Source organism: Vicia villosa, unplaced genomic scaffold (assembly GCF_029867415.1).
Source record: "Vicia villosa cultivar HV-30 ecotype Madison, WI unplaced genomic scaffold, Vvil1.0 ctg.000352F_1_1_1, whole genome shotgun sequence".
In the NCBI taxonomy this organism is placed as follows: Eukaryota; Viridiplantae; Streptophyta; class Magnoliopsida; order Fabales; family Fabaceae; genus Vicia; species Vicia villosa.
The window spans coordinates 120775-137353 of record NW_026705158.1 but is presented as its reverse complement, the minus strand read 5'-3'; the positions used below and the strand labels follow the sequence as shown (position 1 = coordinate 137353).

Genomic DNA, 16579 nt, shown 5'->3' with positions numbered 1-16579 from the left:
CAACGTGACAAACTTGTGATGATTGAGGCAAAGACTGGCCTAGAATGTTAAAAGGATAAGGATGAGCACTACATGACAATACTCTACAAAAAGTTGAATGGCATTGCAATTGTGCGCCTCCTATAACTCTGGCCGACAAGCCTGCCAAAAGACGGGTTGTTTCATTCATGTGTTGTATCCTGCTCTCAATACTAGTACGAAAGCATAAAAAAGGAATTATTATGAATTTTATGGGCCAAATCAAATGATAATCAAGAGACCCATGATCCAATTTTGAGGAAAAACCTAAACGCAAGGAGGCTATAAAGGTATCATCTTGGAGAAGAAGGGGAGGTTCATAAGTTGAAAAATGTACATTATAAAAACACTTAGAAAAATACAAAGAAGAAGGATGAATCCAAACTTTGAGGAAAATACCTCGATTACCTCTCTTGAAGAATGCAGTGCACTCAGGCCTGACAAAACTCGTCTCTTTCTGATTGAAGATTGCAAGAAGTAATGGTGTTACTCTTAGGTTTATATTTTCTTTTCATTATTGTTTATAAATGTAGGCTTGAAAACTTGTTTTGGTGCATTTGCCATGCTCACCATGAGGTAAGCTTGTTATGTTGAACAATATGAAGTTTAATGCAATGTAATCTTTTGCGTGAAATGATGTGATTTTTTGTTATACTTTTTATCATGTGATTTATTGCTTTATATTAATTTCTTTGGCTAATCATCATAGAAATAGGTAAAAGTTTGATTGTTTTCAAGAATCATTTGACAAGTAGAACTCATGAAAAATATGGTTGAAAAAAGTAGAATATGATTATTTGCTAATTAGTTACTTTAGGAATAAAGAACTACAACACAGGAATAAAACTTTTGAAAAACGTGCACTAATGTTAACGTGACACGAAGAAATTTGTTCCTTACTTTAGTTGCATTTATTTGGGGAAATCTACATGCCACCCTTATTTTTATAAATGGCACCCCCTTTTCTTTTATTCCAACTTTGCCACCTGGTGAGTTACAAGCAATTTTCGTACAAAATTTCTGGTAGACCCTACTAAATTTCTGGTACAAGATATCAGATTTTTCAGTTATACTGAAATTTCCGGTGAAACATACCGGAAATTTTAGTTATAATGAAAATTCCGGTATACCGTAAATTTCAAATTTCTGGGTAGTACAGGAAATTTCATTATAACTGAAATTTCCGGTATGTTTCAATATTAGGTTTTTTCAATGATTGAGATTTTGCCAACACTTTTGGAGGGCCCTGGTTGCACCAACACATATGTGTGGTCTAGAATGCATCACTATTTGTATAAATAAGGGTCTTAGGGTTATTGGATAGCACATCATTTCAACAAAATGCCTCTTACTCTGTATTTGATTAATGTAGAAGTGTATTTCAATGACCGCAATCCTGTTGTTCAAACCAAGATTCCAGATGGGCCAGAATCCTTTGCCACCTTGAAAGAAACATTGAAAAATTTGCTGCGTGATTCTGATAATAGAAGGGTGACAAAGATCGAGTTTTGGAAGGACTGGATTGATATAAATGGAAGGGTGAAATACAACTTAATCGAGTTGAATAATGATGAAGATGTGAAGGCCATGTGGAAATCATTTTTCCGTAGGATAACTAAAGGTCTGATCGAATTGGATGTGCAAATCCAAAGATCCTTGGAAGACATACTGAAGTGTTAGAAATGTCCAGATTCATCTGTTAGTGCCTAAATTTTCATTTTTCAGAGTACTGTTTATGTTTGTTGTTTGTCATTTGATGTTTGTTAACTATGTTTGTTTGTTATTGATGTTATTTTCTGTATCTATGCGAAACATGTACAAGCAAAAAATATTATGCAATAAAAAAGATGTTCATACAAAATATACAAATAATACAATTATAAAAAAATAAATCTACATAGGTCCTCCACAGGAAACATCGACCAACCTAGCTAAAATACTGTGAACCTCACCATCAGGGTTCACCAAACCCATGAGGCTATCTAAGTGAATAGCGATGAACTACAGGCAGCTGTCCTGGTCACTTGCGGGAGATAGAGGAGGTGGTGGTGGATCGGAAGAAACTCTGGTAGGTGAAGGCCCTAAAACATCAGATGCTGTGACCCTAGGGTGTGAGACACTGAGGAACCACTCCAGGTATCCATCCTGACACTGTCCAGACTGCTGAACCGTAACGGCTGTATCCATGATCTCACGGGGGGAGCTAAGTTTATGACTCTGAAACCATCGATCAATGCCACAAACTGAAGCCTCTAGGACCCGACGTGGGATGCTCTGTATATAACCATACTGGCGTATACACCTCTCAGGAAAGTGTCTAGCCACATGGCTCTCCCATCTAGCATACCCTGAATATAAGGAAGATACCTCAAAAGGAAGATGAGTGCGGTGAGTTGTATACGGTGTCCAGATGACATCATCCAAGGTCAGAGCATCCAGCCTCCGCCTTTACTCCATCAACCCTCCTTGAATGGGTTGTTTGGCCTTCCACCTATAACAAGCTCGTAGATCCAACACTGCATAAACAAAAATCATCTAGCTCATGTAAATTATAATAAAACATAAAAAACCATGTAAAAATTATACCTATAACAAGCTCTAGTAACCAACAAACTGTCTGGTATCAGGACGAGATGCAGCATCAAGCGCCATGTACAACATCGTCAATGCTGCCAATCCCTAAGCCTAACATGGGGTGTCTAGGTCGCTAAATAGAGAAAGATAGCAGACATCAATATATACTCCAGACTTGTCCGCAAAGAGAATACATGCCACCAGATGTAGCATGTACGCCCTAGCGGCAGCCTGGTACCTCCCTGCATCGGTAAGCTGCTGATAAATCCTCCTCAACCAAGACATCCTAAGTGAAAGACCCGAGTCTCACCAAACTCAATAAGGACAACCACCTCATCAATCTTAAAAGCATCTACCACCATGCGCTCCGCCGTCGCCTAGTCCCTATGAACTGGTGTGAAAAACGTACCAATAATCAAAAGGTAAAATAGGGAATCCACATCATCCAAAGTCACTGTCATCTTCCCAAATAGAAGATGGAAAGATGATGTCTCCGGGTGCCACCTCTCAACAAAATCTGATAACAGGGGGGCGTTGAGCATCGTCAGGGAACATCCAACAAAGTCCATCAGGCGGAAGTCCCGAACTATCCTCGTCACTTGCTTAAGCATCAGTCTCTCGGGGAAGATCTTCAATTTCGACCCGTGAGAAGTGACCTTCAGAACTGGACGCTCCTGTAACAAAAAAAATACAATTAAAACATATTAGTATAAATCAAGTTGCGTAATAAAAATTAAGCACTTAAGCAATGTTACATGCATCACCCTGCCATATCGTATAAGAGACATGGTCAGCGTATTCTGTCAACACAAAATTTTCAGAAGGTCCTCAGGGGAAAGCTCCATTAGTGTGTATTGATGGCTCCGTAGATGCACCAGTGGAGGTGTCTGTCTCCTGCACCACCCGCTCCTGATCCTCAGCAACCCCTCCTCAACCACAGCCACCGGCTCCTCAACTCTAGGCACTGGATCCTATACAACAGGCACTGGCTCCTCAACCTCCGCCACCTCAACCTGAACCACCTACTCCTCCACAGCAGCAGTGGATACTCTACTAGTCCGGCGGCGAGGTGCGCGGAACGCCCTCACCGTCTGCTGCCCCGCCATCTGTTTCCGGTTGGAACCGATTGAAGGAAGACGTCCAGCTCGTAACTCTGAGGTTTGCGCCTCATCAGCAGCTCGAGCAAGAGCAGCTGCTCTATCTTTGGCCCTTCCAGCAACAGTTCCATTCCTACCTCTGGTTCTCACTGCAAAATTTAAAAACATTAGGAAAATAGCATTTTTCTAAAAAAAATTCCAGAAATACCAGAAATTTTGAAATTTACGGTATACCAGAAATTTCAAAATTCCGGTATAATAATAAGTAAATGAAAATACCTGAAATTTCTAAATTTCCGTTAGAATATACCGTAAAATTCTGAAATTACCGGTAGAATATACTGTAAATTCTGAAATTTTTGGTAGAGAATACCTGAAATTTAACTAAAAATGCATGAAACTTGATTTCACAAAATATCCGGTATGTCCTCGAAATTTTTGGTATCGGCCGGTAGGGACATACTTCTAATATGCACCGCGAGTATTGGTTCCTTCAGTCAAACCATTCACGGATTCTAATTCAAAAATTTAGCAGTTCAGTGAACAAGTGGTCAATTTAATACCCTGCCCAACAACAAAAACAGCACTTATCAATTACACTCTCAAAACATATCCATTACGAACACTAATAGTTTTGCCATAAATAAACATGGCCATTAAGTTAAATTGAAAAGACTCCATAAAAAGCACGATAACCAGTTAAACTTAAACTGAAATTTTATGTCACTTAGACATGATGACCAGTTAATCAAATTAAAAAGATTCAATCAAAAACACTATAACCTGTTAAACCAACATTAAGACTCACTTGTTCAGCTCAATGATGTCCTGGACGAAGAAGTAACTTCTACAAAGGGCGAGGAGCGACGAATACCCCGGAAACCATCTTCTCGACTAACTCTTCATGCTTTTTTAGCTGCCAGCCTTCCTCAGTTGCTCCAAAACTGTTTCATAAATTGACAGATTTAGGCTTTTCAACTCCAGAACCCCTCTGTTTCGACTTTCCATTCTTATCTGTCCCCTTACCCTGCAATTTTATGCATTTCATTTTTAGTGTATCCATAATATTATCTTAATGGATAGAAATTTGCGGTCTTTGGACTATAAAGAATCACAACTTTTGCAATTGGTTGAAAATATCAAAATATTTCTATAGTGATGGTTGACTAACCCTAATGTAGTGTATTCCATCGTGTAATTAAGTTTGTTATTTATGTTTTCTTTGTTTTTGTCTTTAGTAAATATCTGTTTTGAACCTTATTTGAGCACACCATTTAAAATATATATATATATATATTTATTTGGTCTTATACAAAAAACATTAAGTGGACCATTCTGTTCTTGATTAAAAATATCCCAGAAGAATCCAACCATAGATAATTATCTTAAAATGTCCCAAAATTTCATTACAACCATGCATTAAAGTTCAATATGTTATCTTAAACTTTGTCTTTTCTCCCAAAAATCCTATGAAACTCCACTATTTTATTTTTCTATGGAGACGCATAAACGAAGCATACTAACCACATTCTCAAAATGTCCATCAAAGTAGGGATTGCTCTTATCTCAATACTCTTGCTATGCACTACTACAGCATCAGCACAGGGAAGAAAATTACTTCACACAACCAATGAATTTTCAGCATATTCTCCAATAACCAATGATGGTATTTGCAAGACTTTGGTAGAGACACAAGGTTACAGATGTGAAGAACATACGGTAAATAAATATTACTCCTACCATCTTGCATTCCACATGTCATTTTATCATCAACAAACTCGTAAAATGATCATTAATGATTAAGGTAACAACAAATGATGGCTACATCTTGAGTCTGCAAAGAATCCCCACAGGGCGGTCCGGTAAGAAAGCTGACAAGCCACCCGTGCTATTACAACATGGTCTTTTTTGTGTAAGTTTTATATGCTAAAAATACATACACAAACAACAACTTTGTATAGATGCAAAATTCAACATGTTAATTCAAGTATATGATATATTTCAGAATGCTGTAGTATGGCTGTTCAATTCTCCTGAAGAATCATTGGGATTTATTTTAGCAGACAATGGATTCGACGTGTGGCTTGCCAATGGCCGCGGCACAAAATACAGCACCGGACACACATCACTAACTCCTAATGACATGGTTCTTATGATTTCGGTTTTCAAACACTGAATTGATATAGAAATTTTAATTGATTATTGATTAATTTCATTATATGTATTCTTAGGCTTATTGGGATTGGTCATGGGATGAATTAGCTAGTTATGATCTTCCTGCATCAGTAGAATATGTGTTCAAGCTTACTGGTCAAAAATTACATTATGCAGGTCATTCTCAGGTGAATTAAGTTAACCCTAATTGATTAACATTTTGAATTAGTTTGTAAAAAATAATTAATGATCTAATCATTTCAGGGAACTTTAGTTGCTTTTGTTGCTTTATCTCAAGGGAAGCTTCTCAATATGTTGAGATCAGCTGCATTACTTAGTCCAATTGCTCATTTGAATATGATTTCTTCAGAGCTAACAAAAGTTATTGCTGAACTCTTTTTAGCTAATGTGAGTCACATAAAAAAAAATAGATTAGTAAATATTTGTCTCTAAAATATCTCTATAAATATTTACATTATGAGATTTATTTGAGTACATTTATTAAGATACTTACCTTTTTTCCCACAATATAATAGGATGTGTACTGGTTAGGTGTTCGTGAAATCGATCCTAATGCGTAAGAGAATAAATAATTCTTTGCAATATTTTTTTTATAATTTTTTTAGTGTTACTAAAAAAAGTAGAAATCATTTAGCATATGTTTTTCTAATGATTCAGGAATGGTGTAACAAAATTTGTTGATGGAATATGCTTCATTTCAAACTTAAACTGCGGAGACGTAGTCACATTGTTGACAGGTACTTTGTTATTTTAATGGAATGATGAGAAAAATTTACTTTACCTTTTATGTATATAGTAAGATTTATCAACACAATTATTGATATTATTTATGTATTCCTTAACTGTAAATATTATAGGTCCAAATTGCTGCATAAATTCTTCTAGGGTAGATTTCTATATTGATCAACCAACAGCAACAAAGAATTTCATCCATCTATCTCAAAGTAAGTTTAATATTAAACAATTTTTGAAATTTTTTTCCCAAGTTTTGTGTATAGGATAGGACTAATATTCTTTTAATATGAAATTTGAGTAGTGATCAGAACAGGACAAATAGCAAAGTATGATTATGTTTATGAAGCCCAGAATATGCTACACTATGGACAAGGGGTTCCTCCAACTTATGACATGACCAAAATCCCAAAAGAATTCCCACTTTTTATTAGCTATGGAGGGAAAGATTATCTATCTGATGTACAAGATGTGAAGGTTTTGCTCAATGATCTCAATAATCATGATGCTGACAAGTTTGTGGTATTGTATAAAGATGAATATGCACATCTTGATTTTATTGGAGCTTTCGATGCTAAGCAAGTCGTTTATGATTCCATGATAACTTTTTATAACTCTAATTGATTTTACAATTAGATTAGTATTAATATGCTTCTAGTGTTTTCATTAGTTTTTTTTTACAGTGTCGATGATAAATTATTCACTTTTAACAAATAAATATGAAAGATTGTTCTAGAATTCAAGATTCATAATATAAGTGCTTTTTATTTATATATTTATTGTTCTAAATTATGATTATGATTCGAGTAATTTATTATTTTTTTAATAGCAAAGCACGAATCATATTTTAATATAAATAAAAGTAAAAATTATTAGAAAACAAAAGAAATAAAGAGCGACTGCGTGCGCAAAAAATAAAAACAAAGCTAAAAGTCAAAGAAGAAACTTCAATCAAAAGAAAGTTATTATGACGTCGTTTGGAACATTAAGGTGTTGGTTTGGAGCTGGTCTTATATTGGGAAAATTACTCGCACCAATTATAACTTCTATGAATTTAGCAAATTTCATTTGTTTCATTTATCTTAAGTCATTTTTGGCGTGTAATCTTTTTTTTTCGAACTCGTTTTTTTTATCCGAGTTCGAGAAATTTTGGTTCTTTTTAATATATCTTACTTAAAAAAAATCAAAAGAAGAAAACAACTAAGCAAAAGGAGAGAGAACAAGTCAACCAAATCAAACAAATGTAAGGTCTTTTGTGTTTTAGGCAGAAAAATTCTTTATGGAAGAGAGAACTTTGTATTATAGTACTTTAAGAAGAACTTTAGACTCATTAATTCTAGAGAGTTCTCAATCCTAAAAACCGCTAGAGTATTCTAGAGAATATTACAACCATAAGAAATATTTAGACACTCCAAACACTAAAAAAATTTTCTAGAAACATTATCCAAAAATACCTACATCTAAAATAACTAAGCTAAAAAAACCAAATAATAAAGTTAGAAACAAATCAAATTTAATATTCCAACATTCCCCTTAAGCTTGATTTGTGACTCCAAGCATACTCCTTAGCTTCATGAAAGTTTTCAACTTGAGTGGTTTGGTGAAAATGTCGACAGCTTGGTCTCATTCAGTGTTTCGAGTAGAGGAAGAGGTGGTGGATGAAAGCCTGACAAAAGTCACATTCAGTGTTTCAAATGTCAAAAGTATGGTCACTACTATACTGATTGTCCTGAAAAACGAAAGAATTAAGAAAGTGATGCAAAGTTTGTAAAACATGAAGAAGAAGGGATGAGGCTGATGGTCACAACAAGAGATGAAGAGAGATTCATTGACCAATGGTACTTGGACTCATGATGCTTATCACACATGTCTGGAAGGAAAGATTGGTTTGCCAACATAAAGCCCTCTATGAAGAACATGGTGAAATTTACAAATGACAATATTCTAGCAGTTGAAGATATTGGTGAAGTTCTAATTATGAGGAAAGATGGCAAAAGGTCAGGAATCTCCAATGTGTTATACATACCACGCATGTAGAGCAATTTGCTCAATATAGGGAAGTTGGTCGAAAAGAACAACAAGGTTTCAATCAAAGACAAGATGATGAGAGTAGTTGACTCAAGTGGAAAGTTAATCTTGAAGGCTCCCATGTCTCATAATAGAACCTTCAAGATTGAACTTAATGTGATGGAGCACAAGTGGCTTGCAACTGCAGCTAGAAGCGATTAATGGATATGACACTATCAACTAGGTCATCTCAACTTCAATGACATAAAAGAGTTGAAAAGAAGAAATATGGTTTCATGGTTACCAGATATCGACATTCCAAGAGAAGTGTGTGAGGAATGTGTACAGGCGAAGCAGCACAAGAACAACTTCAGCAAGGATGCAAGAAGCAAGTCGAAGGAAATCCTTGAAGTCATATATTCTGATGTATGTGGTCCAACCCAGGTAGATTCGAATGGAGGTAACAAATACTTTGTCACATTCATAGATGACTTAAGTCAAAATTTATGGACTTACCTGATCAAGAAGAAAAGTGAAATGATCGAGGTATTTGCCAAGTTCAAATCTATGGTCAAAAGGAAAAGTGGGTGAAAGCTCAATATTTTGAGGACTGATGTTGGTGGAGAATATGCGTCGAAAGACTTTGACATGTTATGTGAAAAAGGAAGGATTGTGCATGAGGTGGTGACACCCTATAATCCACAGCATAATGGAACTGCAGAAAGGAAGAATTGAACCATCATGAATATGGTGAGAAGTATGTTGAAAGGAAAGCATTTACCCAAAGATTTTTGGGGTGAAGTTGTGTCAACTGCAACATACATATTAAACAGATGTCCAACAAAGAAGCTAGAAGAAATCACGCCAAAAGAATGTTATTTTAGTGTCAAACCTAGCTTGAGTCATCTAAAGGTATTTGGATCTATAGCACATAGACATGTTCCAGATCAATTGAGAAGGAAACTTGATGACAAGTCGAGTCAGGTGGTCTTAATAGGATATCATTCGACTGGATGACACAAGTTGTTCCACCGAGTGAACAAGCAAGTAGTGATCAGCAGGGACGTGATCATAGATGAGCTTAAGGAATGTGATTGGACTGAGAATGTCAAGAAGGATTCAGTGAGAATCTTATGTGAAGAACTAACCACTAAAATCGAAAAGAAGAAGTTTGACAAAAAGAAGTCAGAGGTGATGCAGGTCAAAGCAGACCTCAGAGAACAAACCACATGCCTGCAAGGCTGCAATAATGTGTGATTACATTAGATGATGTGGTTGATGATGATGGTGAGTTGGTACATTACAATTTCTACGCATATGAAGAACCTGTCAATGCAGTTGAGGGATTGGAGGATTCGAAGTGAATGAAAACTATGAAAGAAGAATTGAAATCCATCAAAGATAACAACACTGGGTCACTTGTCGAATTCCCTCAAGGCAAGAAGGAAATTAATGTGAAGTGGGTATACAATACAAGGTGAAATGTAATCCTAAAGGTGAAGTAACTCAACACAAGGCTAGACTTGTGGCGAAAGGATTTCTTCATAAAGAATGATATTTGCGGTGAATTTTTCTTTTGTTTTGAAAGAATAATTCGAGACTAAAGGTGTGAGTGGAAGAATCCTTTCGAACATTGTTCAAAATTGAATTTTTTTGCGAGGCCTTGAAAAATAGATAAGGGGAATTGAAAATTTGAAATTTTCTCATCTTAAGAAAATTCAGACTATTAATCTTTTAAAAAATATTATACCAATATTAATACATCTAAATTAAATTAATAATTTTATTACTTAATCAATTTCCATTTAAAGCTTGTTAACTGTTACCTTTATTTATTTATTTATTTTACATTTATAGTTATTTTTTAAAATTAGAAAAAACTTTAAAAAATATTCTACACTCAAAGGGATTAGAGGTAATAATTTAGAATTAATTTTAATAAAATCACTATATTCCCTAATCGAGTAACTTTTATTTTGGAAGTTTGTTGATAACAATAATGCAGAAGGCCTGCTTTTATTTTAGGACATGAAAATGTATTTTTTTTGCAACTTTTAGTTATATGGAAAAAGTCTAGTATACTTCTGATTTCATAGTATATCTAATTGAGGAATTTTAATAAAATATTATATTTTCTAATTATTTTGTTTAATTATACATTTATAATTTTAATAAAATATTATATTTTCTAATTATTTTGTTTAATTATACATTTATATTTTATATATCCAACAAAGAAATACACTTATTTATTATTTTTAAGAAAATATATTAAATCGACATTAATATTGGGATTTCAATTATTTTTTCCCGGATAAGCAAATGTTTGAACTATCCAATCTAAATCACAAATATACCAACTATAATGAAATAGGATAAGAACCTGGCTGGCAGTTATGTCAACCCAAGTTGTCAAAATTAATATATATTAATTTTTTGCAATAAACTCAAATTAGTAATTAACTTATCAATTCAAATTCCTTTTGAACGCTCACAATAGTATCATAAAGTTTGTTATTACATTCCATAAAGTCTATAAAACACCACTATTATATTTCCCAATGATGAAGCGTAACTAAGCATAACCACATTCTCAAAATGGCCAGTAGAGTAAGAATTAGCTTTTTCTCAATACTCTTGATTTGCATTACAGCAGCAGCACAAGGAAGAAAATCACTTTACACAACAAATGAATTTTTGGCACCCTCTCCGGTTAATGGTATCTGCAAGACATTAGTAGAAACACAAGGTTACAAATGTGAAGAACATACGGTGACAACAAATGATGGCTACATCTTGAGTCTGCTAAGAATCCCGACTGGGCTTTCCGGTAAGAAAGCCGATAAACCGCCTGTACTACTACAACACGGTCTCTTTTGTGTAAGTATTGTTAACCGCGGATTCATATAGAAATTAAAATTTTGTATAGATAAAGAAAATTAACATGTTAATTTAACTTTTATGATTTATTTCAGGATGCTGCAATATGGTTGTTCGATTCTCCCGAACAATCATTAGGGTTTATTTTAGCAGACAGCGGATTCGATGTGTGGCTTGTTAACGGTCGTGGCACAAAATATAGCACCGGACACACATCACTAACTACTTATGACAAGGTTGTTATGAATTATACCAATACTTTTGGCTTTCAAAATTTTTAAATAATTGATATAAAATTTATCATTGATTATTGATTAAGTTCATTATATGTGTTAGGCTTATTGGGATTGGTCATGGGAAGAATTAGCTAATTATGATCTTCCTGCATCAGTAGAATATGTGTTTGATCTTACTGGTCAAAAAATACACTATGCAGGTCATTCTCAGGTAAATTAAGTTAAACCTAATTGATTATTTATTTCTAATATTTTTAATTAGTTTTTTCTATGTATGTAAAAATTAATTAATGTTCTAATCATTTCAGGGTACTTTAGTGGCTTTTGTTAATTTATCTCAAGGGAAGCTTCTGAATATGTTGAGATCAGCTGCATTACTAAGTCCAATTGCTCATATGAATCAACTTGCTTCACCAGCAACAAAACTTGCTGCACAATTCTTTTTAGCCAATGTGAGTTACATGCAAAATAATAGATTAATTTTTATGCTTGTATTTTTACAGTTATGATAATATCTTTTTTTTTGGTTCAATATTACAGGATGTGTACTGGTTAGGTCTCCGCGAATTCATTCCTCAAGCGTAAGAGAATAAATTATTCTATGTTTGTTTTATCATATGTGAAAAAATTAAAAAAGGTTAGAAAAAAATATATAATTAATATATCATATGTTTTCTAATGATCAGAAATAATGTAGCAAAATTTGTGGGTGGAATATGCTCCACTCTAAACCAGCCCTGCATAAACTTAATCACATTTTTCACAGGTATTTTTGTTACTGATGGAATGGATTGATGAGAAAATTTCACTTTAAAATTTATGTATATATGAAGACTTATAAATAATAGTTATTGATATTAATTTTGTATTTCACAACTTTAAATTTTATAGGTCCAAATTGCTGCTTAAATTCTTCTAGAATTGATGTCTATGTTGACCATGAACCACAACCAACAGCAACAAAGAACTTGATCCATCTATCCCAAAGTAAGTCTAATAAGAAGCAATTTTTTTTTCATTTTTATTTTTGCTTGTAGTGACTATAAGGATTTTTTTCAGTTTTGTTTTTTTATAAAAAATTCTATATTTTTAAATAAATAATTATTTTAAAAGTTTACATCAAATTTATATATATGTTAAAAAAATTATTAATTAATGCATATAAATTAATCTCTATATAATTTGATTTTTATGCATTTGCAATTAGGACTAATAGATTTTCATTATGGAATTTTAGTGATCCGAACAGGAAAAATATCAAAGTATGATTATGGAATTCTAAATATACTACACTATGGACAATTGGTTCCTCCAAGTTATGACATGACAAAAATCCCAAAAGACTTCCCTCTTTTTATCGGCTACGGAGGGAAAGATTATCTGTCTGATATAAAAGATGTGAAAGTTTTACTCAATGATCTCAGTAATCATGATGCTGACAAGCTTGTGGTATTGTACAAAGATGAGTATGCACATGTTGATTTTATTATGGCTATTGATGCTAAACAAGTCCTCTATGATCCCATGATAGCTTTTTATAACTCTAACTGATTTTTCAACTGGTAGTTTTGTGCTCGGGGAGTGTTTGTGGTATCGGTAATTCTCTTGAGTGGCCTCTGATCTGTTGATGGTGATTCGGGAGACTTGAAATCTAGCTTGTTTCTTTTCCGGGTGGAGTTTTTCCAGTTGTTGGGTTTATCATCTGGTTTAGTCAGTGTTGTGTTTTGTGTAAATCTTTTAGTTGTTTGTTTTTGTTTGTATGCTGCTTGCTGTGTCTTCTTTTTGGTACATCTTATGTAAATTGATTATAAATGTACTTTGATGGGCAAATAAATGGATGTTGTATTCTTCTCTATATGTAGTCACAAATTTGTTGTGTTATGTTCTCCATATTTCAGGTGCTTTATGGGCCTGTTTTGGTTCCAACTTGTATTGTTGTGTCCTATAAAATATCTCTCATGTAACATTGGTCAAAATTAATGCCATTTGTTATAATTTTCCTCAATTACTCTCTCATTCAATATCTCATTATTCTCCATCTTCTCAAATTCTCCATTATTCTCTCCATTGATTCACCAACAAACTTTGTGCTTGTTCCAACAAATAATATATTAAAAAGCAGGAAAAAAGTTATACAGATAAAAAGAGCCCCATAAGTGCATGTAATAACCACTACTACGGAAAAGACATTTAACAACCGTTGGAAAAGATATATAATCACGCAGGACCAAACATTGTTTTTTGGCGTATAGTAGTATATGCGACACTTTCAATCACGGTCCAGTGATCGTCGTAGTAAACAAGAAAGCGCTCGCTCTTTAACAACGATTATTACTAATAACCGTTGTGATATTATATGTGAATAAATGTCAATCATATCATACCAGAATCAACACTACACCATTTTTGAATTGTTATCAAAACTTGTGTTATAAGTACACAATAAATTTGAATAGCTCAAGGTATGCGATCTTTCCAACTTCCAAAGAGAATAGAAGCGTATAAAATTAAAGAAACAATAATGAGCATCTTTGGTTTTTAAACTTCCAAGAGAAGAAGATGAAGAATCAGAAGGAACAATAATAAAGCGGAAGAACCAAAACACAAAAACAACTTCATTCAAAAGAATTAACATGTGTTATCCTGCTCAAGCTACCAACAATGATGAGAATCCAAATGTTGTTGTAGAGGATGTTGTGGTGCAAAACCAGTCTGGGCCTCAAGGTGTTGTGGAGCAAAACCAGCATCAGATTCAAGATGTTGCTGAAGAGGGTGATGTGTTTAGGAAAACAAGAGCTCTCAGGGCGAGGAGAAGAAGAATAAGAAGAACGTTGAGGAAAATAATTAATTTCTTCGATTCTAATGATGATGATGATGATGAGGCCCAGTATGATTGGTCTAATTTTATCTCAGCGAGAGGGTTTAGATATGATTATGGTTTTTGATTATGTAATAAAAATTTATGTAATGAAGTTTTAATCTTTCTATTTAATTGTCTTATTAAACTATTAGCTTAAACTATCAACTTAAACTATCAACTTAAACTACAAATTGGATAAACTAACAAACAGATAATTGTAATTGAAAATTCAACAGTTTGGGATGAACTTACTCGTAAGAAACAATCTTTTAGTTACATTCCTGTCAAGTTCATCGCATCTTCAACTACTACATTTCATAACAAAGTAAATATTAAACATAAAGCAGATAAGAATCAGTGGAAAATTTTCAAATTTCAAACCCTACTTCATAACAAAGTAAATATTAAACGTGAAAGAGGTAAGAGAACACAACAACTTCAAATTTCCAAAAAAAATCTCTAAATTCAGTTTGTTCTTCAAATTTTTGTTCTTCTTTTTTTAATCTTCATACATAACCTTCAAATAGCCCACAACTTCCAACTCTGACTTCATATTACTCTCATCTTTATTTCCCAAATTTTTTCTCATGTCTTCATCCCATATGAACAAATTACATGTTTCATCACTCCTCCAAAATAGACATCTCCAAAAAAGTCTTCCTTTATTATGTCTCTTTTTGCATTGGTATGAAACCATACGACTATCACAACCATAGAAATTTTCAGATCTAGATTTTACAATGGAAGAAGACATAGTAAAACCTTTGGATGAGTTTTTCTTCAAATTCGACATTTGAAACGAAGATGAACAACAACAATGAGTATGGGTGTTCTTGTCTTCTTCTCGACGATGTCAACGACATTGGTGTTAGGGTTTGTTTCTTTTTTCAATGGTAAAATGGATACTTAGTGTTTAACATATATAAAGAAGCGTCAGTGTGTAACAACGGTTTTATAAATGAGCTGTAGTGATATGCCTATTATTTTTTAATTAAAAATAAATAAAATTGAATAGGCGCACATTAACGTAAAATGGATTAACTATTTGAGGAACTTGAGGATCGAACCCATGAAAGTTGGGTAATATTACCACGGTTTGGTAATTAACTGTAATTAAAATCTTAAAATTTTTAATAAAAAATTAAAAACAATTGTTAGTACAAGAGTTTAACTGTGTCACTACGATTTTGGGGCGAACCGTGGTGACTTTAGCATTGTTGCTTACGCGTTTTATAGTAGTGAACTCAATACACATAAGGACACAAAATATCAGTACTATCCGATAAAATCAATGAGTTGAGAGATACTACTTTGAGTTTGTCTCTTAAATCTAGAAAAAACACATATTAAGATATCAAAATGAACATGGTAATGATTGAATTCTCATTGAAAGAAAAAAGTTACAAGTTAGTTTCTTATATACACACATGGTGACTTGCACCATAAGAAAGCTATACCCTAGCACCCCATATTAGAACTTTTGGTATGTGTTTTGAACTAACTGGCCCAATGGCCAGACATGGCCCAATCCGCACATGTCCTAGGGTGGTCAATAACATTGACCTAACCCCCCCGAGGGAAGTAGGGGCGTCGTCTCCCCTTCCCAACAACGGACACTCTCACCTTCTTTACCGAGGACAGCACAGCCCGCTGGCATTGACCACTTCAACCTGCTCGCCAACGACAAGGCAGGCGCCCTGCTCCCCGCTGACCAGTCGAGCATCCTCGACTTACCAAGCCTTCCTGTCGACCAGGAACACCTCTCTGGCCGCCCGACGGCTAGTGTCGGGCAGCCTCCCAGGATACCTCAACATGCTCCGAGAATCCTGGAAGTCACGCATTTTGGGCCTAAATCCACGATCTGACCCAAAATGTGGACCAATGGCCAAGGCTGGAAGACAATATAAAAACCCTCTCATTTGTGGGTCAGGTAACATAATTTTTAACCCTTGAGACACTCTCACGTATCTCTGATCCTACTAACTTGCTCGTCAAATTAA

At 34.2% G+C, this 16579-nt stretch overlaps 2 protein-coding genes and 1 long non-coding RNA gene across 6 annotated transcripts; 2 read left to right on the top strand and 1 right to left on the bottom strand.

The window, feature by feature from the left end:
- Positions 1–1722: 1722 nt before the first annotated feature.
- LOC131627202 (uncharacterized) lies at positions 1723–4894 on the bottom strand. 4 transcript variants are annotated; one of them, XR_009291406.1, is made up of 4 exons: positions 4498–4894; positions 4063–4253; positions 2605–3838; positions 1724–2534 (listed from the first exon to the last, which is right to left on the bottom strand). It is a non-coding gene; the product is annotated as an uncharacterized LOC131627202 (long non-coding RNA). The 4 variants fall into 4 exon arrangements; XR_009291405.1 differs by having other exon boundaries at positions 1724–3266; positions 3348–3838; positions 4498–4893; XR_009291407.1 differs by having other exon boundaries at positions 1724–3266; positions 3357–3838; positions 4498–4893.
- A 254-nt stretch (positions 4895–5148) lies between these two features.
- Positions 5149–7353, top strand: LOC131627201 (triacylglycerol lipase 2-like). The gene is made up of 9 exons (XM_058898041.1): positions 5149–5408; positions 5494–5601; positions 5695–5835; positions 5921–6031; positions 6108–6251; positions 6380–6420; positions 6522–6601; positions 6722–6808; positions 6901–7353. The coding sequence occupies exons 1-9, from the start codon at positions 5226–5228 to the stop codon at positions 7218–7220; spliced, it is 1215 nt and encodes a 404-aa protein (XP_058754024.1). The 5' UTR covers positions 5149–5225; the 3' UTR covers positions 7221–7353.
- Positions 7354–11201: 3848 nt separating this feature from the next.
- Positions 11202–13270, top strand: LOC131627200 (triacylglycerol lipase 2-like). Its single transcript, XM_058898040.1, has 7 exons — positions 11202–11483; positions 11579–11719; positions 11820–11930; positions 12028–12221; positions 12406–12485; positions 12611–12706; positions 12957–13270. The coding sequence occupies exons 1-7, from the start codon at positions 11202–11204 to the stop codon at positions 13268–13270; spliced, it is 1218 nt and encodes a 405-aa protein (XP_058754023.1).
- Positions 13271–16579: the final 3309 nt, after the last annotated feature.